Here is a 20,460-nt window from a genome sequence, read left to right as displayed (position 1 = left end):
TTAAATATTCTAATTATACCGCAAAAGCATAAAATTACATGTTAATGAAAACAGTTACACGTGGGACCAAATTCTCGTCAGATGGGGGTTTTCTAGCATCAAATCCTTTACTATTTATTTAATATTTTAAGTTTTATTATTCTCGTGTACGGTGTATTTATTAGGTTTATATTAACCCTAACTGCATAAATAGAAGAAAATATAAATAGAAGAAAATAATGACGTATAAGATAAAAAATACTTAAGACTTTCCAGGGAGCCTCCAAACAGACGAGAATACGGGTGGCACTGTACCTATGACACCTGTGAATTTATTAGGATTATTCTCACCCTAATTGCAATGAAAATATACTTAATACAGGAGCAATACTCTTCTAATTCATATGTCAGGTTACCATAAAATATAATCTATACTCTGCAAAAACATTTACAAAAAGAAGCTAATATCACTCAAGCCGGCAGGGGAAATATTCACGCTCAGCTGCAGTCAATAGTTCGTTTACACTGCCTCGAAATGGTGTCAAAGCCTAATAAGATCTTGGATTAACTAACAATACTTAAACCGAGATTGGGATTCCGTAAAGGGATTATTGACCGCAGCCGTAAGTTCACTAAAGCCAACAGGCCACATTAGCTGACCTCCTGTTTAGTCCTCCTTTATTTTATTCTTACTTTACTCTTGCTAACGCCAGACATGATTTTGCTCTGATTAATAAAGTTGTTTCGTAATTTAGATTATTTTTATCTCCCTTAAAGAGACAGGGCCTTCCTAATCTAAACAAAATCGCGTTGTAATTGGCGGAAAAAGAAAAGATGTAACAGATATACAGTATTTTTTTAATAATCTATACAGTATGATGAAAGAAAGCCTCCAATTTCTGAGTCATTTGTGAAGTCTGTGATGGGAGTAAAATGTCTGACCACTACCTACAAATGTACTCTGTAACGTGGCATCAGACTAACCACAACTATATATGCAACATGCACAACGACCGGTAGAAATGGAGGACTTCATAAATCTACCTTATATCTCCGTTTTGAGATTACGGCCATTCATTTCAGATATATAACACAATATTCTTAGAAAAATAAGCACCATGACACTGAAAAGCAAAGTCGCGTTCATAATAACGGATACACAACTACCTGTTCGTCTAATGTAGGTTCACTGTTCACTATTTCCTCTCCTGCCTGGTGCAATGATAATCGGTGCACCAGGCAGTGAGTGAAATTGTTCCGTATATCACCAGCAGTGGACACTACAATTGATAACACGAGCAGATGTGTATCCCTACTTATGAACGTGGCTGTATACGTGATTTCTATTTATGTATTCTAACTCATTAAATTAGTGGGAAACAGGGTTATGACGGTGATGTTGATGTTAAAAATAATGTATGGACCAGTATCACAGTTGAGAAATGTACATTATCAGGTACTGTCCTCCTACTTCACTGTCTTTGTCATAACCAGTACATCAGAGTCATGATAATTTCTCTCCACCTAACCACTGTGTGATAAGAAAACTCGGTTCGAATGTGCTTGTGCGAGTGTGTTTGTGTGCGTGTGTAGTATGTAAGGGGGTGTCAAGTGACGAGCATTTGTTGTTGCTGCTGCTGCCATGGGATGTCCGGGTCACAGTTGATGAACAGCTTAACAGGGTCAGTGTGCGAGTCTGACGGGCCCGCAGAAAACGTGTCTAGGTCGTTTATCGGTGTGGCCTCCCCGGTCTCGCACAGCAGCGTGAATAGGTCCGTGTCCTGGGCCACCTGCTGTTGCTGCTGCAGCGGCTGCGGCTACGCTTTGCTGGGGACACCATCTGCATCGACGAGGGTGACTTCTGGTTGCTGGGGCTCGTGTTCCTCACCAAAGATGCTGGAAAGGACCCAGGCGCAGGTGTCTTGGGGAGTGTTACCGTCCAGCATGTCCTGCAGGGACCTGATATAGGCTGAGGCCAGCCTCAGGATGGCGATTTTAGTCATATCGGTGGCCGCCCGGCGTCGGCACACCCACCAGGGCAGCACGCCACGCAGGCTCTCGAAGGCATTGTTGATCTGCCGCATACGGCATCTCTCGCTGGCGTTGGCAGTCTTCCTGCGGTACCTTGACACGGGGGGTGTACGCGGCTTATGATCCAGGGGGTCCTGAAGGCTCCACTCAGGGTCACACAAGTAGCGCGACTTCAGTGATCTGGGTCTCAGCTGGTACTTGACCGCACAAACCCTTGGCCGCCTACAGCCCACGCCCACCCGACCCTGACCTTGATGTTTGCTGTCCTGGTGATCGCTGTCATGGTGTTTACCGTCGTGAAGATAGCTTGGGTGATGACTGCCGTCGTGGTGGTCGCTTTCGTGGAGTGTGGTGCCATGGTGGTTGCTATCGTAATGGTCGCGCTTCCCGTCACTATAAGTCGATCCGCAGGTGTCACTTCGGTTGTTGTTACTGTCCACTGCATCACCAGCCAGCAAGGTGGTTGTACCTCCGTCTAGGCACTCCATCCGTGGCCTCTTTGACGGAATCATTGTTACGTTGCTGCTCCTTCACCGGCCTCCTTGTCGGTATATCAGTATTGGTATCTCACTATCTTAAAACTCTACTAGTGTCTCACTTGTCTTTAAACTCAACTAGTGTCTCACAGTCTTTAAACGCAGTTGCTATCTGTACCTCTAAAATAAACAGCACTTTAGTTTATGGAGACATTTATTCTTTTTCTGCAAATTCTGTCTTTTTAAAGAAATCTTCGTCCCTCATAAGGTAATGATGGAGAAAATACGTGCTTCACATCCAAGTGGCTACCCCATCCCTTGCACCGCATTAATTTGATAGAGGGGATGATAAGGTGCGGAGAACTTTAATGGCCATGTGGCAAAGAGTTCAGAAGTAAGTGCTGGATGGCTAAGTAAATATCAAATGCGCTCAGAGTCGACAGAGAAATATAAAATATGTTTAGCCACGTGCGCTTTTGTGAGTCTAAAATTCAGTACTAAATCAGCACTATATGAGTAAGTGTAGAATTCAACGTTAGATGCGCTCAAATTCAGAGGTATATACCAGACATAAGCACCAACAGTTCAAAAATTTATCCAACAGCAGACGGGGTTAGAACAGTGTCCAAGTGTGATGAGGTCGGATGGGAGAGGAGGAGAGCGAACACCCTCGCTTTACCAGCTCTTCCACAACACTGACCGCCCACACCTGACACCACCAGCTTCCCGTCTCACCTCTCCACCCTTCCCTCTCTCCAGTGTGCCACTTCTTTATCTCTTCTTTGATGGGCTGTTTCTCCCGGTGCTTAAACCTTCCACTTATGCACTCTGCTTGATAATCTTCCTGCGTTTGTAGGGTCATTTACTGACTCTTCAATTTTTTCGATCTTGTGTCGTTTTTGTTGCAACGGTTGCAGTGTTACACATGGTCGTAATCTCGTGAGCTTGCCTGGGAAATTCAATATCGCTTCCTTCCCAGTTAGATTCTAAATATGGCACAGTAATCGGGATAGTTTCTTAACCCCTAGACCTCGGGAGAACTCTCAGTGGCGAGTAGCATAACCTAGCATGGCCCAACCCACCTACATCAATCATCCTCTTTTTGTATGTTCTTATGGGTTAATTCTCTCTCGTCTGTCAGTTTTGCAAGCACTGTCCATTTTATCAAGATACAAGTAATTACAAAATATAATTCAAGTCGAATATTAAAGTAAATTAATCATGCGGTACTTGTATGCCGCCCATGCCCAACGCTACATCCTGAAAGGAGTGAAACTCCATGGGCATCTGCCTTTCCTCTGCAACGATCCACTTTAACAGTACATCACACTCCCTCACACACTCAAATATGCGTGTAATCGCCTCTGTATACTGGGAACGAATCATATACAATATAGTCAAAGGCAAAACACTGTATCTGTTTCACATTTCAGGCATATCCATCAGCGTCCAAGATGACATTATTAAGAAGTATCATCTATGGACAGAGAAACCTACCATGCCTTTCTCAGCTCAGGAATATTAGCCAGCCGAGGAAAGCTAGATGTAAAATTGAAATATCTGGACAATTTTCATCTTTGACTATAACGCACATTTTCCTAACACTTTCCCTCCCTCTCTCTACACCTATCACGACGAGCAGGTGTCACTCGTGAGCCAGGTGTGACTCATGATAAGCGTCTCTGTGCCAAGGGTTGTTCTGGGTAAAGAGTAAAGTATATGGCCACATCTACCAAGGAAAATTCTGATATGGAAAAGTGGGTAATGATGATGATGATGATGTTGATGATCATGATGATGACGATGATGATGATGATGATGATGATGATGACGGAGACGAAGACGACGACGACGACGACGACGACGACGAAGACGCTGACGATGACGATGATGATAAAAGTAACAATGACAATGATGATAACTATCAATACCCATCAGAGAATACATACGAGTACTGTATATGCGATAAATTCCGCAGACCAGTTTTAGAACAGATGCAGCCACGTCGCTTGCGGTGCGAATATGATACATAAATCTAATGAATAAAACTGACTCTCATTTCAGTTTACGACCACCCAAGATTTCTGAAAAAAATCAAGACAAAAACGGGTATTTACGTATACGTGGCTAATCATGCAGTTTATTTTCTCATCGCGGCACGAGACTGTTCAGGCTTATCAACTTTTATGGCTTAACACAGCACAGTAATGTTTTCTGCTGATGTTTTCCTTTATAATTATTCTACCTAATATAGGGGAGAATGCTTTGTTCTCCAGGGTAATTAGTAAACCTGACTAATCATGTGCGTAATTTTACCTGTCGGATGAATCAGAAGAATTTAGGTTATTTTTAAAGGTTTATTCTTGCTACCACCAGACGATTTTTAAAGATATTTTGAGATTTTTCGAACAGGAGGGATTCGATCTAGCCTTAAATCAAACCCTTTATTACCTGAGGTCTTTCTTACGTTAAATTAATCTGCCTAACGATAAGGAGCCGGAAAATACGTCATCGCATTGAAGGGATGAGGCGCATCAACCATCCATCCATCCATCCATTGCCAGACGCCATGTATCCCAAACGGGGTGGTCAAGGGCTTAGAGTTAATTGTTTTACAGGGAGGGGCACTAATCCTCCACCAACCCCACTTGACACGTAGGGAAGTATTTCTATAATTGATTCTTGCATCTACCAGACGATTTTATATTCATTTTATTTACTGTGGTAGAGCCCCTAGTGGTAATAGCGCTAATGAATACTGTATAAAACCTCTCCATGTCGAAACGTATATCCCAAAATAAATCAATAAATCGTCAGATGGCAAAAATGTACCGATAATTGAAAACGACGTACTCGGGTTGATTTTTTTTTTTTTTTTTTTTTTTTATCCCGGCACGAGTTCTTCCAAGTCTGTTCATTTTTATTATTCACTTCTCTGAAAAATACTGAGTCTTATAAAATGTATTCTCGCTACTGTCAGACGATTTTATATTAATCTGACGTGAAGGGGTTAATAACGGCCCTATCTAACCCCCTACCAATTCGGAAAATCTGTTCGAAGCTGCATAAAACCGTCCGAGATTGCAATATATAAATAAAGAATGCAGCCACGTATTGCAGCGCTTAACACTTATCTTCTGTTGATTTATTCTTGCTACCTCGAGACTAATTTATTCTGTTTAGGAGAGATTTCTCGAACTGAAGGCCAGAGAGAGAGAGAGAGAGAGAGAGAGAGAGAGAGCGAGAGAGAGAGAGAGCGAGAGAGAGAGAGAGCGAGAGCGAGAGCGAGAGAGAGCGAGAGCGAGAGAGAGAGAGAGAGAGAATGTCACCGTATCTAAAGGGTTAAGACTCGATGATCGTTGACCCTAAGCATCGTTCCAACAACCCCCCCCCCTCTCTCTCTCTCTCTCTCTCTCTCTCTCTCTCTCTCTCTCCGATTTTTCATTCTTTTCTCCAATTTTCTCTTTATTCTGTTTATTCTTTCTTCTCTTTCTCCGTGTGTGTGTGTGTGTGTGTGTGTGTGTGTGTGTGTGTGTGTGTGTGTGTGTGTGTGTGTGTGTGTGTGTGTGTGTGTGTGTGTGTGTGTGTGTGTGTGTGTGTGTGTGTGTGTGTGTGTGTGTGTGTGTGTGTGTGTGTGTGTGTGTGTGTGTGTGTGTGTGTGTGTGTGTGTGTGTGTGTGTGTGTGTGTGTGTGTGTGTGTGTGTGTGTGTGTGTACATACGTGTGTGCGTGTCCTGTTTTCCCCTCCCTCTCCCCTCCCCCACCTCACCCTCGGCACAGCTGTCCTAAGATTTCATTATTACCCCGTCCAGTAGGTGACTCACACTTGGGAATTTTGTGTTGGTTAATCCTGAACAACTTTACTCAGCCAAGGGAAGTGAAAGGATTACAAGCGATCTCAATAACCTCTTCTTCTGGGTATTATTCTGGCTGGCACAAGACGATTTTATTCAGCTCAACACTTCAGACTGAGAACCTCTTTTAAAATTCGGATCTAGTTAGCATTTTTTTTCTTAACTTACGAAGGTCCTCCGTTAGGAAATGCCGTTACGAGAGTTTGATTCTAACCCTTTCATCATCAAACGTCTCTCCCAAGCTTTATAAAGTAGTGTGGTGGATGTAATAAGAAGACAAACTAGAAAGTGCTCAGATAGTGCATACCTTCGCCAATGCCATTTCCATTAAAAATGATCCGGATCCGGATCTGGATCTGTCCCCAAATTAAATCAATTCTTTCTTGGTCCATGTAACAAATTCACTGAGAACTTTTGGAGATATTGTGAAGGATACTCCGGATCCGGATCCGGATCCGGATCCGATCCAAAATTTAATCATTTCTTCCTGGACCCATGGCCCACCCTTCCACAAAATTTCATCAAAATCCGTTCATATTTTTTGAGTAATCCTGCTAACAGACAAACAGACAAACAAACCAACGAGGGGTAAAACTTATACTCCTTGGCTGAGGTAACAATATGCATTACTGAAGGGGTTAGCACAGGAATCTCCGGTCTGTAGGGAACTGTTGTATACTATACACGTCTCATTTTAACTTGGCCCAGATTTCCGTCCTTTTGCAGCTAATTTCACATAGGTCAGTGGAGGAAAGACAACACAGCGGCTTTACGTTCTTTCCATGGCACTTCTTCCTGACTAGCATCATGCTATACGGTTAATCTATTGTTACAACTCGGCCTTCACGATGGGAAGAGGGCAATTTTAAGCCAAGATAGAGTAAAAAGAGTATAGGGAATATCACATTACTGACCAAATCGTAAGTTATAATCGGGATCAACACCATCACCGTTCGTATGTCTGTCTAAACTCCTAGTGACTCTGTTTCCCCCTGTAATCTCTCACTGTTTCCTCCTATAATCCATCACTGTTTCCTCCTGTTATCTATCACTGTTTCCTCCTATAATCTACCACTGTTTCCTCCTATAATCTATCGACAAAATCGATAAAAAGCACAACAAATATAATCATTCTCAATGGTACACACGCCACATCAACATAAAAGGTCCACTGCCAGTCAAGGTATTCGTAATGAGGCTTCAACAGCATTCAAAACTCCCGCCATCATTAACCAATGACACGTCTTAATGATATATCGCCATCTGATCCACCTGCTGCATTAATTAAACCTTTACTTGCCACAGACGCACCTGGTTATTTGATCAAGACTGACAAGAGGCGATTCTGATCCTTGCATGGTCTCCTCAAAGCTGGATAAGTCACTTAAACGTTAAAGAAGTAAATAAAAGACTACCCGAGAGAGGGGCAACACTGCGAGCAAATGCATGACACTTCCCAATGTTTATTTATTTTTTATTTTTTTTATAAATAACAGAACGGAGGAAGGAAACACAAATGAGTAAAAAAAAAAAAAAATCATCCATACACCAGATTACTGGTGTCCTCTGTTCATGAAATATCTGTAACGATTAGACTTGAACAGTTGTGGGTTGAAATTTGGAGGGAAACAACTCTGGGGAAGCGAGTTCCAGAGAGATGCAGTTCGGGGAATGAAAGAATTCTGATAGGCAGAAGTTCTGCAATATGGCTGAGTGACATTCCAGTCATGAGCGCTACCAGATGCCCGTGTAGCACGAGAGAAGGCATGGACAGGTGGCACCATGGACGCAACTTCGTCTGAGCATTTGCCAAAAAAATATCTGTAAAATAATGCAATGGAGGCAACATTCCTTCTTACTTGCAGGAGGTAGTTTATATGTAATGGCAGGGTTGTTAATGATTCTAACAGCTTTGTTCTGAATTTTGTCTAGTTGTCTTAATGCAACTTCTCCACAACCATTCCACAAGGGTGAGCAATATTCAAGCTGAGAGCGCACATGACTCTTCTAAATTATAGCTAACTGCTCATCGGCGAAGAAGTTACGGACCCTGTACAATAATCCAAGTTTCTTTGAGGCGGTTTTAGCAAGTGATCTGACATGAGAGGTCCAGCTGAGGGCACTGTTAAGTGAGACGCCAAGAATTTCAATACTTTTGGAGATGGGAATTTTGGTAGCACTGAAGGTAATGTACGAATCTTGCAATATCTGTCTATTAGTAAACTGAATATATTTAGTTTTACTAGCATTAACAGAGACAAGGTTGTTTTGTCCCAATTCACTGATTGTAGATAGATCTTTATTTATGGAGATAGCTGTACTGAGTTGAGAGGTAGAGATATTAGACTTTGTAAATGGATGTCTGAGTGTGAATGAACTATGTAGTGTTGAGTCATCTGCATATGAGTGAATGGGATTGTGGGTGACAGATAAGAGATCATTAATATGAACCAGAAATAGGGTTGGCGCCAGAACTGATCCCTGTGGCACGCCAGCATTAATTGAGTGGAAATTGGAATATACATCATCTACTTTTACTCTTATTTTCCTGTCACTAAGATATGAAGAAATCAAAGGAACAAAAGACGTTAGTTAGTCCATGGCAAGGGAGTTTGGACAGCAGGGAACGGTGCCATACTCTGTCGAAAGCTTTAGAGATATCAAGAGCTACTGCCTGAGTTTCTCCAAAAAGATAAATTGATTGATGGATGGTATGTGTTTATTTTTTTTTAATGTGCAGCCAAATACTAAAGTTCATTAGCCTCCCCTGCCTCTTTCTGATTACTGGATTCACAGATGCTTACTGTATATGTGACGTAGCGGGTAAGGGTGCATATTATCAACCACAGACGAATGCTTAAGTGCACCTCAGTTCACTATGTCATATTCAAATGTCAGTGTCCTCAGCGATGGAATAGAGACAAGAGAGGTGACCGGATTGTACTGTAAATATATCTGCAACTCACGAACAGAATCACAAAACAAACAGGCTAGAGGTCAAGTTCGAAGCCAACTCTCTTATAAGGCCACTGCATATGCGTTCGAAGCCATACATAACACAAGCCTCTGACTGGATGCTTGTTTTACCGTCTTGGGATTCTACGTTCGTCTTTTCGTTTCTCTCTCTCTCTCTCTCTCTCTCTCTCTCTCTCCCTCTCTCTCTCTCTTTCCCTCTCCCTCTCTCTCTCTCTCTCTCTCTCTCTCTCTCTCTCTCTCTCTCATTACAGCTTCTGGGCCATTATGGACTCAATCGTAAATCTGAGAAAGGTGCTTCGAGATATCAGACTCAGGTGTATGCACAGTAACTTCCATGTCAATCGGCCCAGAAAGAAAGACGTGAGGCTGTAGTGACGAGCATTTGGAGGGATAAAAACAACAAAAACACGAAAGAGAGAGAGAGAGAGAGAGAGAGAGAGAGAGAGAGAGAAAGTATGCATTAATAACCTACAAAAAGGATACTATAATGTCAGAATGAATCGCTAATGAAGAGGTGTTAGGATACCCCCAGAGTACATCACCTCTGCCTCACCCCCACGCTTTAATGGACCTGGAACTGGAGGCATCGATGCAAAAATTACAAAATAAATAAATAAATAAATAAATGCATTCTTGTTACGTACTAAGGTCCGGCGATATATCATGTCTGTTCGCGCTGCTTATCCTCTCTCTCTCTCTCTCTCTCCCTCTCTCTCCAGTTTTTGTGCCTGATTTATATTTGTGGTGAACGCGTCGGAAGGTAGCAAACGAGGAGATTTGAATGTGCCACTAACTTTACATTTATTATCTTTATCTTCGTTAATGTGAGAGCTTGCGAACTTTATCGGTTGTATTCTCGTTTGTTTCCTAACACCTCTTCCTCAGCGATTTGGTTTTGCTCATTACACAATAATTTTGTGTTGTCAAGAAAGTGAAATTAAGATATAAACCAAATGCCCAGGTTTATGTTCGGAGAGAGAGAGAGAGAGAGAGAGAGAGAGAGAGAGAGAGAGAGAGAGAAATCTGCAATCTATCGGCCGTATTCTTGTTGGTGCAGTCAATTACTTAACACTTTTTTCCAAGCACCTTATCTTGTACATTACACTTTGATATCGATTAGTATAATACCGGTGCAAATTAAGTAGATATTAAAAAGGACATCAATAACACACTACAGAATAATAAGGTGAAATATACAAAATACCGCAAAATAAATCGGTAAGGAAAAAATGCTATGGAGTCTTACGCCAACAAGAAGAACTTCAATGATCACTACACCTACTATACTCTCATACTAGGAAATTCAACCACTACCAACACACATTCACACTTCTCACATACTTCCTCGAAATATCAGACTTTTACTGCTCTTCATATCGCTACTGACAGGTTAATCAAGTATTCATTTTTTCTTTTAACAGAGTTGCTTGACCACTCTTGCTTTCACTTAGAGCCATGATATTCCCCCTTCCCTTAGCTCATTACATACATCTGTTTCTCCTCCTTGAAGTAAGTATGGAGACGCACAGGAATAGGGCTGCACTCCGATTTAATTTGGTTGTTAAGGGAGTGGTGCTGCTTCACAGGTGTTGTAAAATAAAGATAAAAGCACCTGAGCTAATTAACACCAGGGGTGGCTAACCTGATTTACATTACCCACTATACTGAACACCTGGGATAAATAACACCTGATCCAATTAACACCTACTCCACTTTTACGGCTGGAGTGTAAGAATCGTGAATGCATGAGTTGTGAGTACAAGGAAGAATGCCCTCTGGTCTTCATAAGACACTCAGTTGATGGTTCTCCTGCGACTGTGCCTTCGTTTTCCTGTTCTTGTGTATTCCCTGGTGCACTTAGTGGGAAATAAGGTTACGAAAATTGCGACTACGACAATAAAATTATACACATACAGCATTCACTCACCTCAGATGCTAATGACGTATTTTATGAAAGAACTACAAATCACTCAGAAAGCGCATACCTCCGCCAATGCCATTGGCATTAAAAGGGATCCGGATCCGGATCCGGATCCATGGATAGACTATAGGATCAGGGTCCCCCATAATTTAATCAATTCTTTCTTGGTCCATGGGCCACCTTTCCTTAAAATTTCACTGAAATTCATTTGAGAGCTTTTGGAGATATTGTGCAGGATACCCGGGATCCGGATCCGGATCCACCCCCAAAGTTAATAATTTCTTCCTTGGCCCATGGCCCACGCTTCCACAAAATTTCATCAAAATCCATTCATAACCTTTTGAGTAATCCTGCTAACAGAAACAAACCAACGCGGGGGAAAACAACTTACTTGGCGGAGGTAATTAAACAAGAAAAAATGAATGAGAAAACATACTTTTAAAGTGCTGATTCCTAGCAATCGTATCCCCAAGATTATCGCTCATCCTCCAATATTTCCCTCGCCCTTTCACACAATCCTCAAGCCACACACACACTATCTGTCTGTCTGTCTGTCTCTGTCTGTCTCTGTCTGTCTGTCTGTCTCTGTCTGTCTGTCTGTCTCTGTCTCTCTCTCTCTCTCTCTCTCTCTCTCTCTCTCTCTCTCTCTCTCTCTCTCACACACACACACACACACCCTGCAGTGTCTTTATCTCGTACACTCGTTGGCTGATGACTGGTGACAGTAATTGCCCGAGTTGCGCCGTGCACGACTTCACACGGACAATTACCACTCACCGCCACATCCCCCTCCTCTTGTTCTGTCCTTCCCTCCCTCCCTCTCTCGTTCTCTCACTCCCCCACCCCATACCCCATCGTACTGCAAGCCATGAAAGCCTGCGAACACTTTTAGCGTCCTAGAATACGACGTGACGAACGAAAAACTGGAAAAATATCCCCTGAATCGGCAATCATGAAAAATTATGGTGTTCGGAGTTATAAATACCACAAAGAGGACCTCTATATATTTTTACAGACCTCTCCTTAGCTAAATATGCTAACCACACTGAGGTAACAAACCTCGAATTGGTCATTTACAGTATTTATTTATTTATTTCCCACTGCCTCTCTTGCCCTGTCACTGTTCGGTCCTGCCCTTTATTGCCCTGCTGTTCTGCCCTGCCCTGTCTGGCCCTGCTACTCTACCCTAACTTGTCCCGTCCAGCTCTCAAACCTGTCCTGTCCTACCTTCACCCCAGCTTCACCCTTGCCCTGCCCTTTCACCTGTACTGTGCCATGCTCTGCCCTGCCTTGCCCTGTTCTGCATGTTCTTCATTTGCCTTGCCTTCTCCAGCCGTCGTCTCTCCCCGGCTCTATCATGCCGTGTTTTTCACCTTCAGTACAATCAACCATAAATTACAGTTACACCAATTCTCTCACTCTCTCTCTCTCTCTCCCTCTCTCTCTCTCTCTCTCTATCTATCTATCTATCTATCTGCCTGACCCCGTATCCTGCGAGGGGTGGCCTCAACAAAAGTGCCTCCAGGCATTTCTGTCCCTACTGAATAACGACCCCTCTTTCCATCCTCCCTTTGCCTTTTCTCTCTGTCTCCCTCTCCTCCTCCGATCCACCTCACTCACATACACTCTCATGGTGAGTATTTCATTTTCCATTTGCTTAAGATGGCCAGTTCATCTTAGTGTGTTTCTTTTTACTTTTTCCACAACATCAACCTCACTACCACAACCACATCCCTCCACATCACTTCACAAGCACGTCTGAAATAATCCATTTCAAAAGCTCTCACGCAGCGTCAGAACTAATGAACACCTGCTCTACTTAACACCTACACTATTTAACACCTGGCAAAATTAACACCTGACAATTAACACCTGGTTTAATTAAAACCTGACAATTAACACCTTGCATAACTGACACCTGACAATTAACACCAGGCATAATTAACACCTGACAATTAACAGCTGGCATAATTAACACCTGACAATTAACACCTGGCATAATTAACACCTGGCATAATTAACACCTGGCAATTAACACCTGACATAATTAACACCTAATATAAATACCAGTTGGCATAATTATCACCTGACATAGAACACCTGGCATAATTAACACCTGACCTAGTTAACACTCGGGCACACCTGATCTAATTAACATGATTACATAACCTGCACTAACACCTTTGCTAGAAAAAACTAATATATATAATAAACACCTGCTCCAGCATTCAAGACTATTAATGGGCGCCCTGAACTCCATCCTAACTCCAGCTAATGGCCAAGCTCTTCTAGGGTTTCAGTGTGGCGCTAATGGCCTCGTTTGTCCGCTTCCCACTTAGAGAGGTCAGGGAAGGGCTTTCAAAGGGGATGGGATAAGAAAAAAGTGAATATAAAGAAGAGAAGGGCAGGAAAGAAGTAACGCAACACTTTCTCTCTTTCTCTTTCTCTCTCTCTTTCTCTCTCTCTCTCTCTCAACACACACACACACACACACACACACACACACACACACACACACACACACACACACACACACACACACACACAACGAAACAAAAGAAAAGTAAGTCCCGACTCCTCTTCGAGAAAAAATAACATTCATTTGACTAAAACATTCTTTATCAAAACATATCCCTTTTTCAGTATGAATGCTTATTATTACTAGTAGTAGTAGTAGTAGTAGTAGCAGTAGTGGTACTAGTAGTAGCAGAAATAGTAGTAGTAGTAGTAGTGGTAGTAGTAGTAGTAGTAGTAGTAGTAGTGGTAGTAGTAGTGGTAGTAGTGGTAGTAGTTGTAGTAGTAGTAGTAGCAGTACCAGTACCAGTACCAGTAGTAGTAGCAGTAGCAGTAGCAGTAGTAGTAGTAGTATTGTCTAAATCAGCGTGTTGTAGGGAAGAAGGGGGGTCATTATTGAGTTGTGATGCAGTGATAAAGGACAAAATACAATTTAACAATGGTATGTCGTAGGAAAGGGAGTCGTTACTTAGTAGGGATGGAGTTATTGGTAGTAACAGCACGACACAGTTTAATGGCCTCGTGAGGTACACGTATTACACCCTGCAAATTAAAACGAATGATACAGGCTGGGAGGGGGAAGCATGGGAGAAAATGGGAGAATGGGAGAGAAGGATGGGGTGGATGGAGAGAAAATGTGGGAGAGAAGAGGGGGAGAATGGGATAGATGGGGAGAGAATGGAGGGAAGAGTGGGTAAGAAGGTGTGGGATCAGAGAGAGAGAGAGAGAGAGAGAGAGAGAGAGTGTGTGTGTGTGTGTGTTAAAAAAAAAAGTAAAAGTACCCAGGCCATCCATCCATCACGCTAAGCCCCTCCCAGATCAGCCTGATAAAGAATAAATAGTTAATAAAAAAACGAAGGTGCTGATCCACTTAATAATACTCGCCACGCAACATCTCCACCCGGTTTTAATAAACAGATGCTCTGGGGCCGTAGTCTTTCAGCGTCAGGAGGATTTAGCGGTTTAGGTTGCGTATTACACCTCGATTTTTTGCTGTATATTAGTGATGGCTTTTCAGTCTCGACATATGTATTTTCCTTGGCAAAAAAATATATATATATATATATATATATATATATATATATATATATATATATATATATATATATAATAAAGACTGAAATTTCAACCAGCAAATTTGTACTTCCAAATGGACGATGACGATGATGATGGTGTTGATGATGTTGATGATGCCGATGATGACGATGATGATGATGATGATGATGATGATGATGATGATGATGATGATGACGACGACGACGATGATGATGATGATCGCACCTACAACTGAAATAGTGGCATAGGGACTTACCTGTGGAACATCTTGGCCAATCTGCAAGATAAATGTGTCCACAACAGTTAACTATAATCACAAATGGCTTTATTGCACCTGTTATTTGCCGTCACTATTCTCTCTGGTTTAGTTGTGATGTATCTGGTAGCAATGAGATTCGAGATTAAAGCTTAAGTGAAGAGTCCTATACTTTATTTTAGCTTAAGTTAATATGGCCACAGAAGAGTAAATATACTTTCGCAAGTCGTAATCAAGGAAATGTTAGAGTGCTTTCCTTGTCAATCACGCTTCTATTATCAAGCAAACTTGTATGAGGAGTGAGCATTTAATTTCAGAGTGATTCACCTCTCACCCATCTCCGCCAGACGTACCCTTCCCCCAAAAAAACGTCTCCCTTCCCTGTGTCTTGCTCCCTCCCCCTTGCTAGGTTATTTTCTTCCTTTACCGATACTCCCCTCTCCCCCTTCTCCCTGGCTCCTCTCCCCACTTCCAGCTAACTCCCCCCTCCTGTATCCTTCTCTCTCCCCCTCGCCATTAGTTCCCTTCTCCCTCATCCTACAACCCCTTCTTTTGCTAGCTACCTTCCTCCATTCTCCCTTCAACCACCCTCTCCTCAACTCCAGTCGTCCTCTTCACTCCTCTCTCCCCTTAATACAGCTCCTCTCCTTCCTTCCCACTCCCTCTAACCCCAACTACCTTTCTTCCGCCAATGTCTCTCTTCCCATCCCCTCCACCACAAGTCCCCTCTTTCTTTAGCTTCCTCTCCCTCTTTCTCTACCCCGTCTCTCTTTCCTGTAGCCTCTTCCTCTTACACCAACTCATTTCCCTCCCCATAAATCCCTTTCCCCCTTCTCCCACCCTCCCCCTCTCCAGCGTCATATGGTAAGAGTGCGCCCACGCTTGGCCCATCCCTCACCTGGCCAAATTACCCCACCTCATTGAAATAAACACACCGCTCTTTACCCACAATTACTCCCCTTAAGCCGCCATCCCCCACCGGCCCTGATAGCACACAATACACGCGAATCTGCCGCCCTATGCACTAAAAATTCTCGATATTAAGGACCTGTTCCGCCATTGCTGGTTTTTCTTCCAAGCTGAGAACGAAATTATCACTGTAATCTTGTTATGCTTAAACGATTATCTTGAGCTTAGGATATACTAATGACACCAGAATGTTTATATATAACTAGCCTTCACTGATACCTTGAATCGAGAGGTGATGATGCCAATGGTGAAAAAAATAGTTTAGATAATGGGGAAAAGTCATATTGATTGGGTAACTTTCATGTAATAATCAAACTACTTCTCTACTGCAGTTATCTCCAGACGATTTACTTCAGCTGAGAATGAGTCATAGGAGTGAGAGTGTAAAGATCCTTCCAGAATACCTTCCCTTGGCCAACAAGCCTTTGGACCAGGTCTCTCTCTCTCCCTATCGATATATCACGAGGGGTGTACCCTAATGACATGATAAGCCCGTCCTACCTCACGTTTGCGGTGCGCCATCATGCCCTCCGTGGCTGATTACTGCCTTGCTGGATGCTGTAGATGCGTGTTAGCATGTCAATATCTCTCTGATTCTCTCTTTAACTCTCTTTAATACTGTGTAACATTCACTTTTTCTTCTTCTTTTGGCCCAGGCTGATCTGAAATATGAACCTGGTGAGCTGCATGTTCCAAGTTATCCTTCTTCGATTCACCATCCTCCTTGTGAGAAAAAGGGATGCAGTAGAGGGACGTTTGCATTACCAGGCGGTTGACCCGACTCGTTATATCACCACAAAAAAGACATCACTCTCCAGCACCGCATTTACTTCGAGCTTAGGGTATGTCTGTCACTTTCCTCCCAGACGTATCCTAGCCAAGACATGTACGGTGCCAATGGGGAAAACAAAATACCACTCCTTTCTCAGCTTATGAACATCAGACAGCAGAGGAAAGCGAGGAGGAGAAGAGGTGAAGTATTTGACGAACTTTTGTCCTCGATTGTACAACGCACATCTGAACGACTCGCAAAATTGTCCTTGAGTCTGCATATGCCCTGTGTTTATAACCTGCATTCCTTTATATGCAGTGTGTCCAGGCATCTCCCTATGTATGAATCTTGAGTGTGGCATTCTTTTGTTCAGCCCTCTTTGGAATCGGCAGTGTAGGCAGGCTCTCATCCTTTTATTATTTCTTTTATGCATAAAGTCAAAGGTTATCTTATATTCTTTGACCCCTTTACTACGATGAAGCTTTATTATTTTCTATTTGTGCCACTCAAACGATTTTGTTTAGATTAGCCTATGGGAGACTTACAAAACGGCTCGAGGGTCCTCATTAATCACTTAGATGTAGCCTTTTAATTTTTTCTAGCCTGATTATTTAGAAACGGAAATTTTTGTAATGAAAGAATTATTAGCGGACGATTATTATTCCTCTCAATGAAACGCAGGCAGCCAAGCGGTTATTCTAGACTGCTTAAAGTGTACCAAACTATTTAATCCGTGTGCGAGGTATCCAAGCAGTGGAGAGGTAAATTTATCCGTGTGCGAGGTGTCCAAGCAGTGCAGAGGTTAATGGTGTTGGGTGGAGCCACAAATGGACCAATAAGGCTGCCTGCTACCACAACTAAGTATCAGTAGCAGGATACTGGTAGTGTAACAAACGCTGCTGCTGATTCTTACACCACGAGAGAAATCTTTTGATAAAAATACAGTTGTTTAGTGGTTTCTATCTCCTTGACAACGAGGTCTCTCTAAAACTGAAAAAAAAAAAAAAAAAATCGTCTTGAGGGAGTGAAAACTAAGTAGGCGTCATCGTACTGAAGTAATTTAACACGATAATTGACCAACCAAAACAACACACTGACTTACCAATCTGGTTTCCCTAAGGCGTTCCTTTACACCTATTTATACCATCTCATATCTTAGTGAGACATCGCTAAACGAATTAACAACACTGTCAAATGCGTTGGACTCTAGCTTCACTAGTTCGGAATCCCAGAAATGAAAAGGAATAATCAAACAGAACCAAACAGCACCTGATAGCCACCATAAGCATAATACACCACTATCATCTCACCACCACTATTTCCCACGAACAGATGGGGTTGCAACTAATTTTTCGATGCAATTGTCAGTAAAATTTCGCTAATGCAGGTGGCTCAATCGGTAGAGAGGTGGCCTGCAGTCCTACCGGACCCAGGTTCAAATCCCCGCTGGGGCAGGGAACAGTACAAGGATTTGAATTTCGTTAAATCAGACTTTACTGATCTACCAGAAGACCCGCCGACATGTCTTAAAAATACCCCCGCTGATGCCAATGCACCAGTTCTGTATGAGACAGCCCTAGCATGTATTCAATATGGACGGTGGGTGTTAGCGCCGAAGTGGTGACATGTAGAGGTGTATGGTATGTAGGAGGACTACTGGGCCTTGATAGCAGGCTGTGAAGCCTATGCCCAGAGTCGGACACATAAAAAAAAAAAAAAAAAAAAAAAAAAAAAAAAAGTGCTGTCCCCTAAACTGAAATCGTCTGGCTTTAGTAAGGATTGAGGGACACCATTTAATGTCTTAAGTCTAAGGGCTCTCTCCTATGCCAAATAAGTCTCTCTCTCTCTCTCTCTCTCTCTCTCTCTCTCTCTCTCTCTCTCTCTCTCTCTTTGTGCTGAACTCTCGTAGTAGATGGCTTTCAGTATGATGACGTATTTCAGACTTCATTAACTCCATCCTGGTATTTCTAAGTAATTTTATTCCGCTTACGAAGAACTTCAAGGCGATGGATATTCTTTCTTTAAATCTCCCTCTGTTGCTCATTTCTCGCTGCAAGTTGAAGGCGTTCCGTTAAGCAATATACTGAGACGCTGTGTACATGGTTAAGTTTGTATATGTGAATGTGTATGCGTATGTGAATGTGTATGTGTATGTGTATGTGTATGTGTGCAAACCAAGACTAGCTTTGGCTGTTTTTATCTTCAATGTATCTAAATCTGGACATTAAATGCATAGGCCATACCTAAGGTCCAGTAGTCCTCCCATGCACAACAGATGGCGTCACACATCTTCAAATGGCCCCACTTTAGCACTGATACCACCGCCCACACTGAATACATGGTCGGGTAGTGTATAGTATTAGTGGAGATATTTTATAGTACGTTGGTGTGTCTTTAAATTTCGTGGTTCCATCGTATTTACAGTGTTAGGTTACCTGTATGCTGACCTACCTTAAAAATAAAAAACCTTATTATGTAACCTAGTGTCTTATAAGCATATCCGGTGTATAATAAAGAAAATGGGCTGTAATACATACGTAATGTGTGAAATATATTATCTATCTTTATCATTCCAAAAATTCTTCTTTAACCTTTGACTTGAACCAGATTCTTTTTACCTCCGCCAAGGAGGTTATGTTTTACGCCGCATTGGTTTGTTTGTCTGTTAGCAAGAATACTAAAAAAAAGTTATGAACGGATTTTGATCAACTTTTTTGGAAGGGTGGGTCATGGGCCAAGGAAGAAATGATTAAATTTGTGGCCAGACCCGGATCCAGATCCGGAGTATCCCGCACAATATCTGCAATATTTCTCAATGTATTTCAATGACATTTTGTTGAAAGGCGGATCTTGGACCAGAAATGAAGTGATTAAATTTGGGGGCGGATCCGGATACTTTTAAATGACAATGGCATTGGCGGAAATATGCGCACACAGTGCTTTCTAAATTATATTTTAATCTTGTTGTGACCAGGTGATTTTATTCAGCTTATAAGGGCATCTAAACAGTGAAAGGCTTAGTGAATGCCATATTAAATCCCTCAAGTTTCAAAGTCATTTCTGTGCGTAACAAAATCGTTTGGTTGTACCGAGGGTAACATAAGACCTCACAACATTGACGAGCTTAATAAACTAGGAATCACATGTGAGGGCAAATTAATGCTTTAAGCAAGAAGATTTATTGACCTGTCAAGTAACCCTTAGCTACATACCAACTCAGCAACTCGATGGGGAGCAGATGTGTGTATGTATGGATTCGAAATGTCTCAAACAAGGCTATACTTTTCATGTACTATACAGTATAATACTTAAATAACTTTATTTGTGGAGATTTGTTTCCACAATACCTCAGAACTAGTATGCCATAGTTACCATTAAGAACCCTGGTATTAACATCACATAGAGTAAAAATAATGAGGAGTAAAAAGCTGATTTTAAATAAAACTGTCATCTACTATTCCCAAATACTAATGTGTACTGTAATATGTACGTAAAGCCAAACATATTACCCGTACGTGCACCTCAAAGAACGCTTCGTAAATATAAATGTACATGGTAACACTAAACTTCAAAATTAACTGCTTGAGAAATCCAGTATCTAATTCAGAATTGTCTAACAAAAACTATATATAATGCTTAACTTTTTTCGAATCAAAA

General features: G+C 42.0%; 1 protein-coding gene across 1 annotated transcript; it reads right to left on the bottom strand.

Annotated features, from left to right (window-relative positions):
- Positions 1–1,586: 1,586 nt before the first annotated feature.
- Positions 1,587–2,522, bottom strand: LOC145393366 (uncharacterized). Its single transcript, XM_080267465.1, has 2 exons — positions 1,830–2,522; positions 1,587–1,781 (listed from the first exon to the last, which is right to left on the bottom strand). The coding sequence occupies exons 1-2, from the start codon at positions 2,520–2,522 to the stop codon at positions 1,587–1,589; spliced, it is 888 nt and encodes a 295-aa protein (XP_080123591.1).
- Positions 2,523–20,460: the final 17,938 nt, after the last annotated feature.

The sequence above is a fragment of the Coenobita brevimanus genome, chromosome 24 (assembly GCF_032717465.1).
Source record: "Coenobita brevimanus isolate Jiangsu-jjx chromosome 24, ASM3271746v2, whole genome shotgun sequence".
NCBI classification, from domain to species: Eukaryota; Metazoa; Arthropoda; class Malacostraca; order Decapoda; family Coenobitidae; genus Coenobita; species Coenobita brevimanus.
This window is presented reverse-complemented; position numbering and strand designations above follow the sequence as displayed.

What these genes read in the sequence shown, in the direction of transcription:
- LOC145393366 (XM_080267465.1), bottom strand. Translation starts at nt 2,522, where the DNA reads ATGATTCCGTCAAAGAGGCCACGGATGGAGTGCCTAGACGGAGGTACA. An exon ending in AGCAACCAGAAGTCACCCTC is followed by an intron (nt 1,782 to 1,829) that starts GTCGATGCAGAT and finishes CAGCCGCTGCAG; the next exon opens with CAGCAACAGCAGGTGGCCCA.